General features: G+C 38.3%; 1 protein-coding gene across 1 annotated transcript; it reads left to right on the top strand.

Moving 5' to 3' along the window:
* The first annotated feature begins 228 nt into the window (after positions 1-228).
* On the top strand, positions 229-6813 carry SPRY2 (sprouty RTK signaling antagonist 2). The gene is made up of 2 exons (XM_036757898.1): positions 229-1206; positions 4993-6813. Exon 2 carries the CDS (start codon positions 5044-5046, stop codon positions 5992-5994), a length of 951 nt encoding a protein of 316 aa, XP_036613793.1. The 5' UTR covers positions 229-1206; positions 4993-5043; the 3' UTR covers positions 5995-6813.
* The last annotated feature ends 13953 nt before the right edge of the window (positions 6814-20766 follow it).

Genomic DNA, 20766 nt, shown 5'->3' with positions numbered 1-20766 from the left:
CAGCGACTTAGTGGGGTGGATGGGCCCCGATTAGGCGGCGGCAGTTGCAGTGAGTCGCCAGCCCTTCCCTCGTTCACTCGCTCGCTGCAGTTGCCCTTTTGAATGCCTCCTGCGGCTCGGAGCGCTGGCAGGGCTCTGGGAGTATGAGTGAATGTAGCCCCGCAGAGCCAATGAGCTGGGACCGGATGCGATATATCCTCTGGGACAACAACTGCTCTGTTCCTCCTCAGATCCACATGACGCCATTTACTGCTGCTGCTTTTGCAGAGATCCCTACCTCCTCCGGAAAGAAAAGAGAGCAGAAAAACGCTGAGCCCCCCCAGCCCAGATCTCAAATCCTCCTCCTCCTCTACTCCTTCCACCTCTCCTCCGCCGCCTCCTCCTCCTCCTCCTCCTCGCCCTCTTCCTCCTCCTCGCTCTCCTCCTCCTCCTCCTCCCCCTCCACCTCCTTCTCATCCTCTTCCTCCTCCTCCTCCCCCCTCCTCCTCCCCTTCCCCCTCCTCCTCCTCTTCCCCCTCCTCCCCCTCCTCCCCCTCCTCCTCCTCCTCCTCCTCTTCCTCCTCCTCCTCCAAACACACAACAACAACCACCGCCACAAACTCGCTGCTGCTCCTCCGAAACGCCCAGATTGCAAACCACAGAGCTGCCTGCAACAGAGAGAGGGAGAAAAGGAGAGAGGGAAAAGGAGGAGGAAGCAAAAGATCGGAGAGCAGCTGCAGCCAGCTTTCACGGGCAGGAACGACTGCACATTGCACAGGCTGCGTCTGCCAGGAGGTGGTCGATACGAAACTTGAGGATTTTGCTTAACTTCATTTTCAGGTCATTTTCTCGTACCGTTCTATCGACTGGCCAGAACAACAAAGTGACTTGGTGTTGGCGATTTCGGCCTTCTGTTCATTGAGAAAAAAAAGAGGAAATACTCCTTGTGTTTCTCTTCTTTTAGGACCAGAAAGGGAAACGAAAAAGAAGGGGGGAAAACACCTTTCGCCCTTAGCTCGGAGTGCTTTTACTTAATTGAATCTATCGGCGGGTTTCTTCGCTTTGGATTTTCTTTTCATTTCTATTTTTTCCCCTTCTAATGGCTTGCAAATTGGACTGAAGCACAGTTTGGAAAGCAAGAGTTTGTTTTAGGGCTGGATTTATTTGCAAACCACAGGAAGAAGAAAATACAAGGGAGAGAGGGGTTGGTGCAGAGCCGCGATCACGGTGAGATACTTTATGCCGCTTCCCCCCACCCCCCTACCCCCTTCTCCGCCTGGTCTAACTTTAGCCATTTATTCCAGGAAACATGAAGTAGGTGTAGGTAAACCTGAAGCTTTAAATCAGTCCCCCACATCCATTCCTTTTCTTTCCATCTAGCAGGTTTTCCCTAGGGAAGTAATAGAAATTACACTTGAGGGTTTTTTTTTTGGGGGGGGGGGCTATTGGGGACGGTTTTTGCACGTACTTCCTAGTTGCCTCCTTTTTGAGGCTGGGAACCCGGTGTTCTACAGAGCCCCCTCTTTTTGCCAAACCGACTTTTGGAGTCTGGGAGCCCCCAGTCTCAGGTACTAGGTGCTGGGGGGAAGGTTGCGGGGGGGCGCGAGGCACAGTTTAGGCGGCGGAAATATTACACTCACGTTTAGGCTTTTGCTGGGAGAAACGTCTGCTCACTTGCTTCGAGTTTAATGAACTCGTGTCACACGCACACTCGTGTCACAACCACACACACCCCCCCCTCCGAAAAAAAAAAACTAGAAAACACTTCATTGTGTTTCACAGGTCACGGAGCTAAACGCCCAGATTTATATAACCTGTTCCTCATCTTTGAGGGAAGGAAATTCCTGCTAGATCCTGTTGAAGGCATTGACTAGCTTCCAGGGTGATTTATTTTCTGCAGTTTACGTTCTTCGCGTGGATAATCATATACACCCTACTTTAAAATGCTAACGTGGGTAACCGAGGGAAGGAGCCTTCTTATCTCTAGCCCCGAATGTAACTAGATAGCAATACTTGATAGGCAATCCCGGTTTCTGTGTTGAAGGATTACTGTGTTGGGTCTGTGCAATTCGGAAGTGTGCTCCTTTCTCTCACCACCAACTCCGCCACCACCCCCATCCCCCCATATGGTCGAATATAGGTCATCATTTTTTTTTTAACTTCGACCCACCTTCTACCACCGGAAGAAAGTAATCAAGGGCTCACGATCATTTTCCATTTCCATTCTCTGGTCAGTTGTTGATAAAAGAGGCCAGTTTGAGGTTTGGGTATATTTTTAGCCTGTTAAGTCTGCTTTTGGTTGAAAAAAAGAATACACATCGGAAACTTTTGGGGTGTTTTCTCCTTGAAAGCTGTGTGTGTCAGCTTTGCCCCACCCCAGTAGTGAAGTCTTTTCTCCCTAATCCACAGTCTGATCACACACACTCAGCTCTTAATGGGGGTTTCAAAGCACTTTCAAAGAAGGGCCGGGGGTGGGGGGGGAGTGGAGAGGAGGTGCTGGGTTGCGGGGTGGGGAGAGGGGTGCTGTAAAGGGGGGTTGAGATATCCAGGCAGCCGGGGCAGAGCCGAACAGAAATTCACTGGCAAGAATGTTTTCCCTAAGTAAAGGCTTTGCCTTTACAACCTGCCTGATACTCGCTAGATGCAATTTTTCCATTGCAGGCAGAAAGAGTTTTGCTTCTGTAAAGCTGCCAGATTACCAAAGTCTGTGTCCTCTAATCAACTACCCCCACCATCATCAACGACTCTCCCCCACTCCTTTCCCAGGTCGCGCCCCAGCAACATTTCTGCTAGTCCACTAGACTAGTGTATAGATTGGGGCTTTGCTTTTGAAATGAACACTCTCCTAAAAAGACTTACTTTTTATTAATTTTTTTAAGTGTTTCCGACCCTATAGTTGCTCTTAGTCAACTAGAATGCTTTAAACGCCTACTATGTGCCGGGCATGGTGCTGAGCGCTGGGGATACAAAGAAAGGATATATAGACATATCTACATCTATCTATAAATGTGTGTATACACACACATATATACACACATATACATATACACAAGGAGACCCCAGTTTTGGATAGTACAATAGATGGAAGAAAGGGAAATAAGTCAAATTTATTACGGAATTAATGTCGATGCAAGTTTTCAGGAGGTTGACTTGTCAAGTCAAATGACTTTTGAAGGACGCGATTTGTTTCTTCTTAATGTATTTAAATTCAGAGGTGGTTTGCTTAAATTCTGTCTCATTTTGTAATCTCTATGTATACAAAGTAGAGAAATCGGGGAGGGGGGGATCCAGAGACTGTGTAGTCAGGCATGCTGTTCCGGTTGCCTAGAAGGGCAAAGGACCTGAAATGCATTCAAGGGAAGTTCTCTGAATGAGAAAAGTACTGCGAGACGTTTTACAGCCAAAGACTGTAGGGAAAACTCCTGGCATCTGTAGGGGTGAGGGGTAGAGGGGCGGGGGCAGAGCCGAGGTAAAAGGAAGTGTGGTCTTTCGTTTCGTGACAAATCGACTTTAGAAGTGCCCCCGCCCTCCTCTCCCCCTCCCCCTGCACCCCGGGATGTTGCCTGTCTATCTAGAAGTTGTCTGCATTTGTGAGCCAGCTTGTCGCATTTGCAGCGTCAGTCAGCCCTGAGAAAAGTCCCAGGGGTTGCCGCTGGGTCCCACCTGCTGAGTGCGTTGTTTTGGGCAAAGATGAAGCTGATAAAAGGAATGGAAGAAAAGAGCAATGTTGTCTCTCTCTCTCTCTCTCTCTCTCTCTCTCCCTCTCTCTCTCTCTCTCTCTCTCTCTCTTTTTCTGCTTTTCTGTTTAAGGTGAGGAGATCCAGTTTCCAGATCAGCCTTGTTAAGGATTTAGAGGTGTATGTCACCTGCGTGGTTCTAACAGGTTTTTTCCTTTTCTAGAGGGTAAAGGCCAATTTGGGGGTGGGGCTTTAAAAAAATTGCATTTTCACCCATATTTGAAAAAAGGTGGCGATACGATAACTGAATATTATGCAGGGGTCTTACAGTTTTAAGAAACTGGAATGCTAAATTCACACTCTTTCAGAGTTGATTAAGTTTGAGTCACATTAACAGTAACTTGAATGTGTGTGGCTATTTGTATTTTTATGTAAATAAGAAAATTTAAGAAGACTCCAAAGTAAGTAAGTTTGAGGCTTTGCTTTTATCTGGAAAAGACCATAGGTTAGAAAATCAGCCCTTTATTTGAAATATAGAATTACAGTTCTTCCCTTTTTTATATTTCTGTCATTCTGCAAACTATGTGCTTTTGGTGCTTTTTCTCTCTGGAATGTAAGATTTTGACTTGCATGGTGCTACCAGCTAATAGGATTTGTATTGATATGCCCCTCAATAATCAATTTTGGGATGCTAGGTGGTTAACAGTTTTACATACAATTTTCTCATTTTATAACTATGGAAAGCTGATAAAGAATATATTTTCTGAAATAAAAAGCTGCTTAATACCAAATTAGAATATTACTAAACAGTAGTTTAGGATCTTTGAAATATAAAAGAAGATATTTGGAGGTAAAGAGTTTAAGATTTCCTGGATTATATTTACTGAATGATGTTTAAAAGCAGAATTGTAACTGGGCAGCCAAGCATGACACTTCTTTTAGTTTTAAAAAGCTTTAGACATATTTCAAATTTTAGGGTTGCAATGTTGGTTTAAAACATCTGAAACTTCGTTTTCCTGCAATTCAGTGCTTTCCTGGGAACATTAGTTTGAGTAAAAAAATTACCATGTTTCATGTTATCTGTTGTACAAAGAATTTGCTCTATTATTTTAGAACTTGTTATATTATTTTCTTCCTTTAAAATCAAGGATTCTAAAAAAGCAAAGGTTACTTTAAAATTTCCTTTCATATATGTATTGAACACTTGATACAATGACCAGTTTTCCTATTCCAAATAGCATTTTTTTAAATAAGGGCCTGTGGAGTAAAGACTCATTCAGGTAGTTGAAGAGTTAATCGTGTGTCATAGTGAACCATTTTCTCTTTGTTCCTGCAGGAGTTCAGATGTGTTCTAAGCCTGCTGGAGTGATCACCCTTCAGAATCCTGATGGAGACAAGAGCTCAGAATGGCAGTGGGTCCCAGCCCTTGTTACAGGCTCCCCGTGACAGTGGCAGGCAGCATGGGGAGCCTGACCTGAGAGATGCTCTCACACAGCAGGTTCACGTGTTGTCACTGGACCAGATCAGGGCCATCCGAAATACAAATGAATATACTGAGGGACCTACAGTAGCTCCAAGACCTGGGGTCAAACCTGCCCCTCGACCCTCCACTCAACATAAAAATGAAAGACTCCATGGATTAACTGAGCACCGTCAGCTTAGCAGGGTCCAGCATTCACAGACACATTCTTTTGTTCGAGCACCTCTGTCTCGATCCATTAGCACTGTGAGTACAGGATCGAGAAGCAGTACAAGGACAAGTACCAGTAGCAGTTCCTCTGAACAAAGACTTTTAGGATCATCGTTTTCTTCTTCAGGGCTAGTTGCTGATGGGATAATCCGGGTGCAGCCCAAATCTGAGCTCAAGCCAGGTGAACTGAAGCCCTTGAGCAAGGAAGACTTGGGTATGCATGCCTACAGGTGTGAGGATTGTGGGAAGTGCAAGTGTAAGGAGTGCACCTATCCAAGGCCTCTGCCATCAGACTGGATCTGTGACAAACAGTGTCTTTGCTCAGCTCAAAACGTGATTGATTATGGGACTTGTGTATGCTGTGTGAAAGGCCTCTTCTATCACTGCTCCAATGATGACGAGGATAACTGTGCTGACAACCCCTGCTCTTGCAGTCAGTCTCATTGCTGTACTCGGTGGTCTGCCATGGGGGTCATGTCTCTCTTTCTGCCTTGTTTGTGGTGTTATCTTCCAGCCAAGGGTTGCCTTAAGTTGTGCCAGGGGTGTTATGACCGAGTTAACAGGCCTGGGTGCCGCTGTAAAAACTCAAACACAGTTTGCTGCAGAGTTCCCAGTGTCCCACCTAGGAACTTTGAGAAACCAACATAGCATATTAATCAGGAATACTGCAGTAATAATGAGAACTATTTCTCTCTCTCTCTCTCTCTCTCTCTCTCTCTCTCTCTCTTAACACATATGCAACCAACTAAACAGTTATAATCTTGGCACTGTTAGTAAGGGTTGGGATATACTTTGCTGTTTGCAGTGAAATGCTTTTTTTTGTGCGTGTGCCATCTTAACTGATAGGCTTGTTAGAACACAGCTAATGGAGCTCAAAATATGGGATACAGAACTTGGTGACCCACATATTGCATAAGCTAAAGCAACACAGACACTCCTAGGCAACTTTATCATTTGTGAATAGTACTTGCAAAGTTTGTAAATTAGCAAATGACTCCTTTTTCCATTGTTTTCTGCCAGAGATAATGTGCTATATTTTTGTATATACAATAATATTTGCAACTGTGAAAAAACAAGTTGTGCCATAATGCATGGCACAGTCACAAAATATTATACTAATATGTTGTACATTCGGAAGAATGTGAATCAATCAGTATGTTTTTAGATTGTATTTTGCCTTACAGAAAGCCTTTATTGCAAGACTCTGATTTCCCTTTGGACTTCATGTATATTGTACAGTTACAGTAAAATTCAGCCTTTATTTTCTAATTTTTTTCAACATATTGTTTAGTGTAAAGAATATTTATTTGAAGTTTTATTATTTTATAAAGAAGAAGAATATTTATTTTAAGAGGCATCTTACAAATTTCACCCCTTTTATGAGGACGTGATAGTTGCTGCAAGTAAGGGGTTACAGATGCATATGTTCAATATAAAATAGAAAATATATTAACGTTTGAAATTAAACTGGGCTGTTTGTCTTCTTTTCCCTCTGTTTCTGTGTGATTAAAAATCTGGCTGTGAGATTTCTAACAATTTTTATGGGATAAAATTTTTTTTCACAATTTATTTTTCACAGAACCAGGCCATCACTATCAAAGTGAAATAGATAATGAGCCAGGTTACCTTGGTGACTGAAGCAAAACATCTGTCTTTGTGCTGGGAGTCACTGTACATCTTTATTGATTCTCTGGTCACTTCACTGGATTTCAAGTAGACTTTCAAATACTTGATTAGGTCATTAGACCACCGAAAATGATAATAATAATTACACTTACTTTATGGATAAATTGGTAAATTGAGGTCATTACTTGAATAATCAGCCCTGCCAAAAAAGCACACTTATAAAGCATCAGTTGAAAAGTGACCCCCATCTCTCCACTATATTTGGCTCTATGAATTAAACTACATAACATATATCCAATATTTGAAAAAATCTGGATGATTAATTGAATTCTTTAGTTTTGATTCAGATGTTTGGCATTGTGTAGACACAGCCTATGTGTCAACTTAAAAATTCAAGCCAAGAAGTCCACTTGAAGAACCTGGATTGGCTCTCTTAACTGATTAGATTACCCAGACATCTGCCAAAACTTCGCTTGCACTTTGTAGACAACAGAACATAGCTAGTTATTTGGAATTAATTTGTGTGAGCATAGAGCTGGCAGCTCAGTGAAAGAGATGAACGCTAATCTCTGTCATACTATGTGCATAGCACATAGTAGTCACTGAATAAAATGTTTATAGATTCTTATTTTGAATAAGATTTTTGGTTTGTAACTTTGTGACTCTTTCCATTTGCTGACGTTAGAAACTGTTTACTTCTAAGACTTGCCAAAAGTCTAGGAAATGATTTACTTGTCTTTTAAATCTATCATTTCCTGATATGAGTATTTATCTTTTAAGTTTAAAGGTCTTAGTGCAGTCTTTTTTTTTTTTAAATAAAAGGGGGTGAGGGAAGAGCTGTTTTGTTTTTAAAATCCACTTTCGAGGAATTATATCCTCCTAAACCCAGACATAGCGTGAATGACCTTCAGTTTATTCTGAACCCTCTCCAAGAAAAAGATTAAATTATTTCAGAATTTGTTTAGTGAAAAAATTTGATGTTGAGTTACTGGATATCACAATTCTCAAAGCCAAACTCAACTGGTGGTCCAAGTTTGGGATCTGGTTGTGAGAACAGCACGAAGTTGTTAAACACTACATAGTTTTCAAGATTTGCAAATAAAAACAATAGCAAGTCTTTATCTGATTCTTTAGAAATGTTATCCTGTATGCATATTGTTCTTTCTGATATAAAGATGGCCAGCAAGAGTTATCTTTTTCTCAGCATCCAGTGACTACTTCCCCATTATTGAACACACAAGCTGTTATGAAGCAGCTAGGTGGCACGATGGGGAAAGCACTGGACTTGAAATCAGGAAGACTCATCTTCCAGAGTTCAGATCCCTCCTCAGACATTTAGTAGCTGTGTGATCCTGGGCAAGTCACTTAACCCTGTTTGCCTCGGTTCCTCATCTGTACAATGAGAAGGAGATGGCAAACAACTCCAGTATCTTTACCAAGAAAACTCTAAATGGGGTCACAAAGAGTCAGACATGACTGAAACAACTGAACAGCAGCAACATTGTTGTGAATCATAAAAATCATAAGCCTCTACTTAGCCTTTATGACCTGGTGATCAAATCTAAGTGGGTAAGAATTTAGCATTTGTATTCTGTCACGAGAAAGACAATTTGTTTAGAGATCAGTGGGAAATAAAGTTACTAACTAACCTTTTAAACATTGTAGTTCATTCTTGCACTGAATGAGAATGCCTAGCAAGAATGGGGAATATTGGATATAAGTTGAAAGCAGTCAGTGCTGTAGTCTATGCTGTTTACTTGACAGGGAGTTTTTAAAAGGTTATGGCTTTCAAGATCTGAATATCTCACCCTAGGGAACTGAGGTTTGCTGCGATGGCACTTTAAATTCTTAAACTTTCTATTAAAAAAAAATGAAAAAGTTTGTATTACGAATGAAATGAATACATAAGCTAATGGCTGAAATCTTTCCAGTGATATGACAAGCTAACAATGTAATCGTTAACCAACAGCATCAGGGAAATGACTAAACATTTAGGGGAAATATTCTTTTATGTTGATTAAGATGTTGATGTTTCAAATTGATCTTTTTGCAGAAACGTTCTGTGGAAAGGGTCATCTGTGTTTGGCCTTCATCTTAGAATGGCTGTCAATTTAGTTCTTACTTAAAAACATTCATTTATATCTTTTGAGGAGGAGATTTAAGACTCTGCCAAATTTCTGCCATGTTGGAGCATGCTCTGGAGATTGTTTAATATCTGTCTGTGAAAGCAGGAGAGGTCCAAAGCAGGGGAAAAAAACACCTTCCCTAACGCAGCCAACTTGTTACTTTGTTTTGTTTTTCTTTTTCTACTGGATCAAGGACTACTAGACACTAGAATGAAATCTAAAATATAAATGTTATCAAGTAAGTGAATTTGCACTTTGCAGGGTTTTACATAAGGCATTTGATAGTGAAGAATTTGATGGGGTTAACTACCAGTTGATTGGCCTCTAAACCTGTAAGACCAAATGTTAAAAAATTTAATAAAGGGTTTCATTTGTAGTTGTTTTCACTACAGGCCACTTGCCCTCTTACCTGGAGGGTTCAGAAAGAGCAGGTGGCATGAGTGTCTTGAGCAGGACTTTTCCAGGGAAGGGACTGAGCATCTTTATAGCACCTACTATGTACCAAACAGTGCAAATATTTCCTTTGATCTTTACAACAACCCTGGGAGGCACTTGTTATTATTAAGCCCATTTTACAATTGAGGAAACTGAGGCAAACAAGTTAAGTGGCTTGCCCAGGATCAAAGAGCTACAAAATACCTGAGGCCAAATTTGAACTCAAGTCTTTTTGACACCAGGTCTAGTGTTCAAGCCCACCTAGCTGCCTTTTGGAAGAAGTTGGACTGCAGAGACTCACTACTAAATCTTATTATCATCTTGTAGTCAAGTATACAGCTTGCTTTGGGGTATGAACTACTTGGGGATCTAACATGCAAGCAAAGTTATTAGTCAATTTCTCTGAAAAGAGCTAAAAATCTTTAAGTGCTTAAAATCCACTTTGGTTTTCTACTTCCTTTGCAAGCTGGACATATGGACACATAAGTTATGTCTATAGACACAAAATGAAGTGGAGAATTGAGGCAATTACCTGGATAGCTAAAACAAACTCACTTTTGCCCCAATATCCAGTAATTTTCTGGCTTTTTCCATAAAACTGGTGTTGGCATTTCTGAAGAATTCAAATGATTGCCTCATTCTTCTTTCCCATATATTGGTTCATTCCAAGGTTGAGTCTTTGTGATGACTGCAGCCTACACCAGGACTTTAAAATGTGGCCTGTCTGGTTTGGCCTGAGTGATCTTCACAGTAAAGGTATGCAGCTGCTATCCATAAGCACTGGTTTGGCCACTCTTTTAACAGGATAATAAACCAGACAGACCATATTCACTTTGACTGCAACCCATTTCACTGAAATCATACAGACTTGCCCTCAGTCAAGTTTTCCTCGGTGAACTGAAGGCTTCTATATATTTATGAATAGTAACATGAAAGACAAACATTAAAATAACAGACTCACAGTGATATCAGATATTTCAACAAAATAAAATTAAAATTATTTAACAGCAAATTGCAAAAGATCATTCTCACTTGCTTTTAAAAAATGATAATAATATAAAACATAAATATATGTATTAGCCCCTTTCAGTGGCTAGCAAAATTTCACACTTATTTAATGCTACAGATTGAGTGACCTGATAAATTCTTAAATCCCAGCCTAATTTGGCAAATACCCTTTGCTGTATTTTTTTATGAACTATTAGAGGAGATTATAATGAAGCATGTTGACTTGGCCCCTGGCTTGGCTAGATGGGACATGTAAGACTTGAACATACCTTGCAGGAGTTTATTTCCCAAAACAGTTGCTAATGTACAGAGAACAAGAGTTATTTGGCTGAACACAAGGGTCCACTTGGAAGAGAAGTTGGGTAGTGTTTCTTAAGTAATTTGTCGATATTTCTTTAATGATACACTGAGATGAGAATCAGTGCTAAACTTATCTTTTTTTGCTCTTAATCTAAAATAAAAGTCATGAGAGAATATTTAATTAACTAGATATTGTAACAAAAGGGCATTGTATACAATAAAAACCCAAAGAAATGAAGTTGGTTTATAAAGACATAGTAACACTAAAAGGTGATTTCTTACTTGACTGCTGATTCCTCCCTTTGGATTAAATGTTAAAAATTATAGAGGAACCCCACAGTGGGTTAACTGGATCTCCCAGAAACAGATAAAACAAGGACAACAATCATACAGGATAAGAGGTCTTGTTGTGATGAGCATCACGGAAGGTTGTATCTATATTAATGGTATCCCAGAAACATAGAATTAATCACTCAATCAACAGATATTTATTAAACACCTGTACCTGGCACTGTGTTACCCTGGGAACACAAATATAAGGAATGAAGCAATCCCTACCCACAAGGAGCCTTCATTTTAATGGGGGAGAATATTAAGACATATATAAGCAAAATAAACATAAAAATAAGTATGGAAGTAGGTATTGTTACTTGTAGAAAAAGGAAGGAAGGAAAAAAGTAAACCCTATTGTGAGTGTATGTGATCTAGCCCATTGGAGAGACTTAAGATCAATTAGTGAAAAACAGTTATACTATCATCCTCAACAAGACACCTCTCCTACCTGGGGTGTAGCATCTTCATTTATAAAATTAGTGGGTAGGATTAAATGATCTCTTAAATACCTTACCATTATAAATCTTGTGATATTATGATCTATAAAGCTTAAATTGGTATGGTTTGATAATTTAGCATATTTTAACACAACTATTTAATAGAATTTCACAGTCTTAAAATATATTCTATATTCTCTTAGTCTTGAGAAGATATGGATAAAATATGTCATTTAAAAATTTTTCATTTTATATTATTTTGCCCTTGTCACTTGATATAGCTGGAAGTAATTTTATAAAATTAAAAGTTTTTTGGCAATGCTCCTAGAGATGAAATGCTTCCTTTGTTTTTTTATCACTAGTATAGTATGTTTTAAATAACAACACAAAGTAATTACTCTATCAATTATTGTACCATATTGCTAAGAGTTTACAGTCAATCAACAAATATTTATTAAGGGCCTACTATGTACCAGGTAGCTATATAATCTAGTAAGTATGTTTTCCTGCTAATGGTTTGCTTAGTGTACAATGTTACTTATAAGATCAGATGTTGTGAAACTAGTGCTTGGAATAGATAAAATTCTTACCATTAGTTAAATTTAGCTCTTCATTTTTGCTTTTTTCTTTGCTAAAGTAGGGAACACATTTGCTTCTTTCATAGTCATTTGGAAATTTTTACATATCACTGTATCATGGCATGTCTTACTTCTGGACTACAAAAATGAAAAAAATTCAAATGTGTAATTTTAAAATCTTTAGGAAATATAATCATTAAGATCTATGCCCAGTCACTGTAGCTACTGGATGGAACAAAAAAACTATGCCTGATCAAAACTAATTTCACATCTATAAGATGAAAGGGTTGGAGTAAGTGGTCCCTTCTAAATCTAAATCTGTGATCTGTAGTTCACAGACTTTAAGGTATTTAGCCTGAAGATACCAAGTTTGGGGGTATAGTTTGCTTCTTTAAATAATTAAGAAGTGGGGCAAGTACCTATGTTGAAATGAAAATGCTTAACTGAGAGGAGATAGTGCATATTCTAATATTTTCTATCAACAAGCACCATTTTTTAAATGTTATAATTGGTTCTGCACATGAGTTATCATGCTACCTAATAGACTACTCAAATGCTAAATGCTGAAATGCAGTTGTGAATATCTCCTTTCATAGTGAAGACCTCAACAACCAACTTTAAAAAAAAAATCAATAATCATTTATTAAGCCCCTACTAAGCACCAGGCATTGTGCTAAATGCTAGGAATACAAAGACAAAAGTGAAACAGTCCTTTTCTGCAAGGCATTTATAGTCTAACAGAGGAGACAATATCTCTATATACTACACTAAGTATATACTTAATATACAGAAAACAAAAACAAAGTAATTTTTGTAATTAGCACTGTATCAGTAAGGCAAGATTCATGATATCGAAGATGACCATGAACATGCCTGTATAGTTTGGAATCACAAAGTATAAGAGATTCTCTAGGTAGAAGGCAGGAGAAGTATAACATTTATTTAGACACCCACCAGGAGATTAAATCCCAGAACCAATAACCCCAATTCGACATAGCAGTAATTGTATTGCAAAACCAGTAAGTCCACCTCAATGTAACAACAAGGAAATTATAACACAGTATTACAGCAAGGAGCCAAGTCATCCTGTAACCTTACCCCCCCCCCCCCCCCCGGCCCCGCTAGGACCTTCCCATAAACACTCACAAATCCTAACTGCCTGCCTGCGTCCTCTCCTCTTACATATCTCAGAGTCCTTGCAGTCTTCTGGATTCTCCAGTCTGTGGATTCACTGTTCTCCAATCTCTCCATTCTTTAGATTCTCAGTTCTCTGGTCTCTGCAGCTCCCTGGTCTCCACTCTCTGCTCTATACTCTCTCTGTAGCTCTCTGAGTTTTGCAGTTCACTAGTCTCTGAGCTCTCTGCAGATTCTGAGTTCTATGGCTATCTCTGGGTATATATACTATTTTTAGGGCTTGAGGGCTTCACACCCAATCAGCCAAAGTGTGTAGGCCTGGGGCTCAGTACCTAGTAAGTAAAGAGTGTAGGCCTGGGGCTTAGTACCTAGTAAGTAAAGGGTGTAGAACTGCCTACAAACAAACCTCTAATCAAGCTTCCCTTAACTAGCCCCACCTGAAGCCTATTGATTGGGCAGGAAAGATCTTTAATTACTGATTGTCACCACAAGCACACTGATCGATATTAGTCTTTCCTATTTGAAGAAGGTCAATGACATCATGGGGTGATAGTTTGACTTGCGGGTGAATTGGATTTAAGTGAGGCAGAGCACACAAAGTCATAGGTCTCACTCTTTTCCAAAATCATCAAAGTCCATTGGCAAGAAAAAAGTCAAGATCACTGGCAATGGCTCAGGCTACTGTGGATGACTTTGATGTCTAACCAAGCTCTAAGAGCCACACAGCATCTGCTTCAGTCACCTTCATAGCTGTTGGAACAAATTGCTCTCATCCTTCCATTCCACTGGGGGAAGCCTTCATATGCTTGGAGTAGATACCTCACTAACTCGCTGTTGGGCTTGAGTCCTGTTGGTTAATCTCAACCTGATTTAGCCTGTCTGCCTAGATGGTTTTTTGAGGTATGGTCACTGGACCACAGGTGAATGTTAGGTGATGGGTTGGATACCAAAGGTGCATGAGCAATCCCCAAAAGGGCACAGCAAACCCTCATAACCAAAAGTACTAGTTCTCCCTGAATACCCCATAGATCCCAGGGAGTACAGTAACAGGTAGGGGGAGCAAGAAGAGCTTCATAGAGCCCATCTTATGCAAATCTTGTCTGTGTCCTCCCACAAGTTCACCTGGGAAGTCCAACCAACATGATGCAGACCTTCTTTGTTTTCTCTTCCCATCATGTGGATACCCGTAAGCAAAAAAGACTGACTACCAAATAACCCTCATTCTTACCAATGCATAATTGTCATGTATGTACTGGTTGATGAGCTCTATAAGCTGTCCAAATAAAAGCAAGTGCTAATCTGGACAATAGATATGTTTCATCCACTTTTTCCTCCCTATGTGAAGGGTCAAACAAATGTTTTTTGTGTGGTTATGAATCTCTTCAGAGACCCCCTCCCCCAATGTCTGAGGACTTAATGTAACCCAACTAGTGTTATCCATAGACAAGAACATCTGGAGTACATCATCATCCATAGGGAATCCTTCTTCATCTTTGGGCTTTCCACTGGATTTGATGCATAATAGCAAGGGCAGGGACTATTTTACTTTTGGTTTTGTATTTCTAGTTCTTAGCAGATCTTGGAACACAGAAGGTGTTTAATAAGTATTAATTAGTTGATTGGGTAATATTTGCCTGACACAATGAGCTATATGACCCAGGTAATCGTTTAACCTCTTTCAGCCATTTTCGCCCCTCATCTGTAAAACAGGAACAAAAATGGCACTTATCTTAAAGGGTTGTGCTTTGTAAACCAGGAAGCACTGTTCAAATGTAAGTTAGTATTGTTACTATTACTCCTACTACTCCTACTCCTTCTTACTACTGCTACTACTTACTACTACTGCTGCTGCCTTTGATGAACATATATCCCCATTTTATGCCTTGCCAAATGTTCATGAGTCATTGAATCAGGTTTTCCCTATTATATGTCGCCAGGAATCTTGGATAATTGTGATGAACAGTTAGAAGAAATCTTGTTGGAAGAGAACACAAAGCAGTGTTTTGTTTCACTATATTAAATGCTTCAAAAATTAATCAACAAACAAAAGCACAGTAGAATCTTATATTCTCTTTCTGTCAGTTGTGTGATGATAAACATGTGATCTAAGACATAATATTACTTCTGAAAGCCTGACTGTTTACTACCAATAACCTGTCAAGCATGCCCTCAATGCATGTGCAGATGATTCTTTAAAATTTTATATAAATAGGAGAAGAAACATATAGATTATTAGTTGTTGATATTTTCTGTCACTTTTTTTCAGAATGAATAAAGCCTGATTTTCCCCCCTGCCATTATTATCTTCTCCTACGTAAGACAGCTTGTGAATAAAAATCATATGATTATACCAGTAAATACAGAAAAAACTTTTGACAATATGTAAGATCCACTCCTATTAAAAACACTGGAAAACATAAGAATAAATAGATAATATTTGTGTATTATTTGAATTAAAATTGTAAAGTGTTTAGCACAGTGTCTGGCACATAGTAGGAGCCTAATGAATGCTTGTTGCTTTCCTCTCTTTCCTCTCTTTCCTTTTAGTATCTATCTAAAACCACAAACTAGCATTATCTGTAATGGCAATCAACTAGATGCCTTTCTAATAAGAGCAGAGGTAAAGCAAAGGTGTTTATTATCACCATTATTATTCAATACAGTGCTAGAAATACTAACTATCGCAATAAGAAAAGAAAAAGAAATTGAGGGAATAAGCATAAGCAAAGAGGAAACAAGATTAATGTTTCTTGCAGAAGATCTGATGATTTCCAGAGACTCCCAAAGAATCAACTAACAAAGGAATTGAAACAATTAACAATTTCAACGAAGATGAAGGATATAAAAGAAACCTACACAAATTATTAACATTTTTGTTTGTCACCAACAAAATCAAACAGGAAGAGATAAAGAAAAATACAAAATACTTGAGAGGCTACCTACCAACACAAACATACATAGAAACTAGATGAACACAACTACAAACGCTTTTCATGTAAATACAGATCTAAATAAACTGGAAAAATATTAATTGCCCGTGTGTAGTTTCAGCCAATATAATAAAAATTGCAGTACTACTTAATTTACTCATTAAATGCCTTATCAATCAAGCTACCAAACTGTATTATTTTATAGATCTAGAAAAAATAATAACAAAATTTATCTGGGGGAAAAAGGTCAAGAATCTTAAAGGAACTAAGGAAGAAAAAAAGGAAGGAATGGGGCTTAGCAGTACCAGATCTCAGACTATACTAAAAAATCAGTAATTATCAAAACAATCTGGTACTTCTTAAGAATAGAAAAATAAACAGTGGAACAAATTAGATATACAATATACAAAAACAAATGAGCACAGAACCTAGTGTTTGATAAACCCTTACTTTAGAAGAAAAACTATTGGGAAAACTGGAAAGCAGTTTGGTAGAAACTAAATATTAGTTCATGCCTTATATCAAAATGAATTCCAAATGTGTATATGACTTAGACAAAAAGAGTGATATCAAAAATAATTTAGAGAAACAAGGAAGAAATTACCTGTGAAAGATATGGAAACAAGAAGAATTCATTATGCAACAAGAGATAGAGAAGATCGTAGATGGTAAAACAGACAAATTTGACTACATAAAACTTAAAAGTTTTTGTACAAATCAAACTAATGCAGATAAAATTAGAAAAGAAATAGGCTAAATGAGGAAAAAATCTTAGCAGCAAGTTTCTCTGATAAAGACCTCTTTTCTAAGATATATAGGGAATTCATTCAGAATTTTAGGAATAGATGTCATTTGTCAACAGATAAACAGAGACTATGTATATTTTTTTCAGGGGGAGCTATTAATATCTAAGCCATTGATAGATATATGAAAAAACAGTCTGAATTGCTAATAACTTGAGAAATGCAAAGTTGACAGACAATAAAAGGAAAATGATGAATGCTGAGGGGCTATGGAATGCAGCTACATTAATGCCCTCTTGGTGGGGTTGTGAACTGGTCTGGCTCTTCTGGAAATCAATTCAGAACTATACCCCCAAAGTTTCTAAATTATGAATATCCTTTGCCCCAGTGATACCATGATTGGATCTATACCCCCACAGTGAGCAAAAAGAGAAGAAAATTATCCTTCTGTGCAAAAATATTTATAGTAACTGTTTGTGATAGAAAATAACTGGAAACTGAGATAATGCCCATCAATTGAGGAATGGCTGAACAAGTTATAGGATATGAATATGAAGGAATGCCATTGTGCTATAAGAAATTATGAAACATGGTTTCAGAGAAACCTGGGAAAATTTGTATAAGCTGATATAGAGTGACATTAGCACAACGAGAAGGACAATTTATAACAACAAAATTTTAAAATAAACAAATAAATGAGTGAATGAATGACTGAATGAAGACAAACAACTTTGAAACTTGCTACGTACCTCTTGATAGAGAGGAAATAGACTCAGAAAGATACACATATAGATACATATACACAGCATGACCAATGTGAGAATTTGTATTGTTTATTTATACATATTTATAAGAGGGATTTGTTTGTTTTGCTTTTTCAATAGGGATGAAGGTGAGGGAAATGGGTAAGAGAAAAAGCAGATCTTCACTTAAAAAGTAAAGGTTAATTTAAAAAAATAAGATTATAAATAGATCCTCACTACCCTTACAATTGTGTTACCTCCAGCATAGATTCCTCTATGTACATCTATTCTAACACAGAGGCTTTTTTCATCTTTGTCCTATTTAATGACATTTCTATCTCCCCTATAACCATAATTAGAACTGTGGTGTTAATCTAAGTGAGCTAGTTCTATGTTCCTTAATGCTCCCCCCGACTCAAAAAAAAAGTCATTGAAAAAAATTTGCAGATCTTTTATATTTTTCTTTTGTTTTGTTTTGTTTTTTATCATCCTCCCATTTTCATTTTTAGGTGCCTTTGAGCTGACTCCACTTAATTGGGTCTCTTCAAGAATTTCTTTTTACACAGATATTACTTTCCATTGCTTCCTTCTGTTTTACAAGATTATACTGAATGTAATTAACCACCTCCTCTATAAGCTTTTACAAATGAGTTTGTATGTTTTTTTTTTTGCTGGGGGGAAGGCAGGGCAATTGGGATTAAGTGACTTGCCCAAGGTCACACAGCTAGTAAATGTGTCAAGTGTCTGAGGCCAGATTTGAAGTCAGATACTCCTGACTCCAGAGCTGGTGCTCTACTCATTGTGCCACCAGCTGCCCCAATGAGTTTGTATTTTAATCTGGTGTTCCCTTTGGCTGCTATCTCTTTCCATGTGGCAAGTAATTCAAATGTTATATGACTAAGACACATTTTATATTGTTTTGGTTTCCTTGTGGCAATTAATTTACATTGGTTAAGCTTCAGTATAAAATTATTGTGTTCCGTGTCTATGCTCTTTCTTCCATTCCTGTGTCATTTTTATTATCAATAAATAGTTTGAAAAAGCCAAGATGAAGTTGTTTGGCACACCACTATCTTTTTCTCATTTTTATTCTTTTTTCTAGGTCTATACTAATTTTGTTCTTTGATCTAACAAGCCAGTGGTCTGACCATGAATCATGAATGATTTCCTCATTAGTAATGAGTCATTTCCTATTTATTAAAACATAATCATGGAACAGTGAAAAGAACACTGGATTTGTAGTCAGAGGAACAGGGCTTAAATCTTGACTTACTAGCTGTCGGACCTTGGGTAAGTTATTAAATATCTCTGAGCTTCACTTCCTTACATGTAAAATGAGAGTATTGGACTAGATGACCTTGAACGTTACCTCCAGCTCTAAATCTATGGTCCCATGATCCTCACCATGTTAAGCATGTTCTAGTTCTTTCCTGAAAGTATTAATAATATAGTTATGAGGCTTACATGGAACCCACTAGTCTTTTTCATTTCTCATTTCTGAACTATAAATTCCAATATATTTCCTGTTCTCCTCACCTATTACCTCTTTCTATCTTTGCATGGAAGTCAACGGATAAATACCTACATACATATGTGTGTACACACACACACACGTATATATTTATACACATATAAAATTTTCAGGTCTTACCAAGGTTGTCATAGAATTTTTCTACTTCTCATCCTATGCAACAGATGTTGGAACATAAATTGTAGTTATTTTCATAATGGTCTGTTTTGTAGAAACTTACCATAGGCACACCAATATAAGATGAACAAGCCCATCAAATTATGCTTTGTGTTGAAGCATAATTTCACATGATGAAAGCGACTCTACCAACTCCTTTCTTTGCCTCTTTCAGGAAAACCTGTGAGCCAACCTTCCATTTTGCTGAAATTTCCATCTTCTGGTTTCTTTCATTGTCAGAATGTCAACATTGATATGACTAAGCATCTCACATATAGGAAAACAGGATAAAATTAAATGTTCAAAATTATCGAAAAGTGTGTGATTCTTAACAGTCCACTTTTCAGTTGCCAGCCCACTACTGCCAATCTAACTCTCCATACTTAAATAATCTGATCCTCTGAACAAAGATGAAGTTTGATGCTTGTAGCAACATTTTGGCTAGCAGCTGCTACTGGGGGTGTAAGACCCAACAAGACCAGCAACAACAGCTGCCAGCACAGGTTCTTTGATCTGCTTTACCAAGGAAAGCAACCTTAAGGGGTTAGCAATCTCACTTTAATCACACATACAGATATCATTCACTTAATTCAGGAGGAAAAGCCAGCAACCTAAACTTCAGAGCAAATACAAATAAATTACAAACATCAACAGACAGACCTTGTCTGATTCAAACCCCAATGCATAGTTACAAGGGTTTAACAAAGTCCCAGTATCAGGGTTAACAAGCTGGAGGGCTCTTGACGGCTGTCCAGAGTCTCTTCAAGTCACAAGTCACTCTTCCAGTGAGTGAGAGCCCCAGACAAAATGCTAACCTTTGGGTTTTTATACCCTGTTCAGGGCTGGAAGGATTCACACCTTGTAAGGTTTAATCAAAGGCATTTGATTACTTTAGCATTTCTAAAAGAGAAAGCAGTAAAAAATAAAAAGTCCGACCTTATTTACCAATACAATGCTAGAAATGTATTTTAAACCTTTTCAAAATAGCAGAACCTGTCAAAGTTTAGGCTCTGTTAGTATAATCTTTGAGATCCCAGGGTCATCCCCATGACAAAATGAGATGATTGGAGGAGTATTTTTTGGACGAAAATATATTATACTGTTGAGAGTTGAAATCCACAGTTTAAAAAATAAATTGAATGAATAAAAAACATTTTAGCTAATAACTTTAATCTATTAACAGAACTTCTGTGATCTGTTTTAAAATTACTCCTTTGATTAACCTTTTCCCTTAATAAGCATAGAAATAGCCAAAAGATGGGCTGGGGTGGGAGAGTAATAAAGGAGCAAAAGCAAAGAGACTGAAAAATCCACACATCTGGATAATCAGATCTTAACTA

This window comes from Trichosurus vulpecula, chromosome 4, assembly GCF_011100635.1.
Source record: "Trichosurus vulpecula isolate mTriVul1 chromosome 4, mTriVul1.pri, whole genome shotgun sequence".
Classification (NCBI taxonomy): Eukaryota; Metazoa; Chordata; class Mammalia; order Diprotodontia; family Phalangeridae; genus Trichosurus; species Trichosurus vulpecula.
This window is presented reverse-complemented; position numbering and strand designations above follow the sequence as displayed.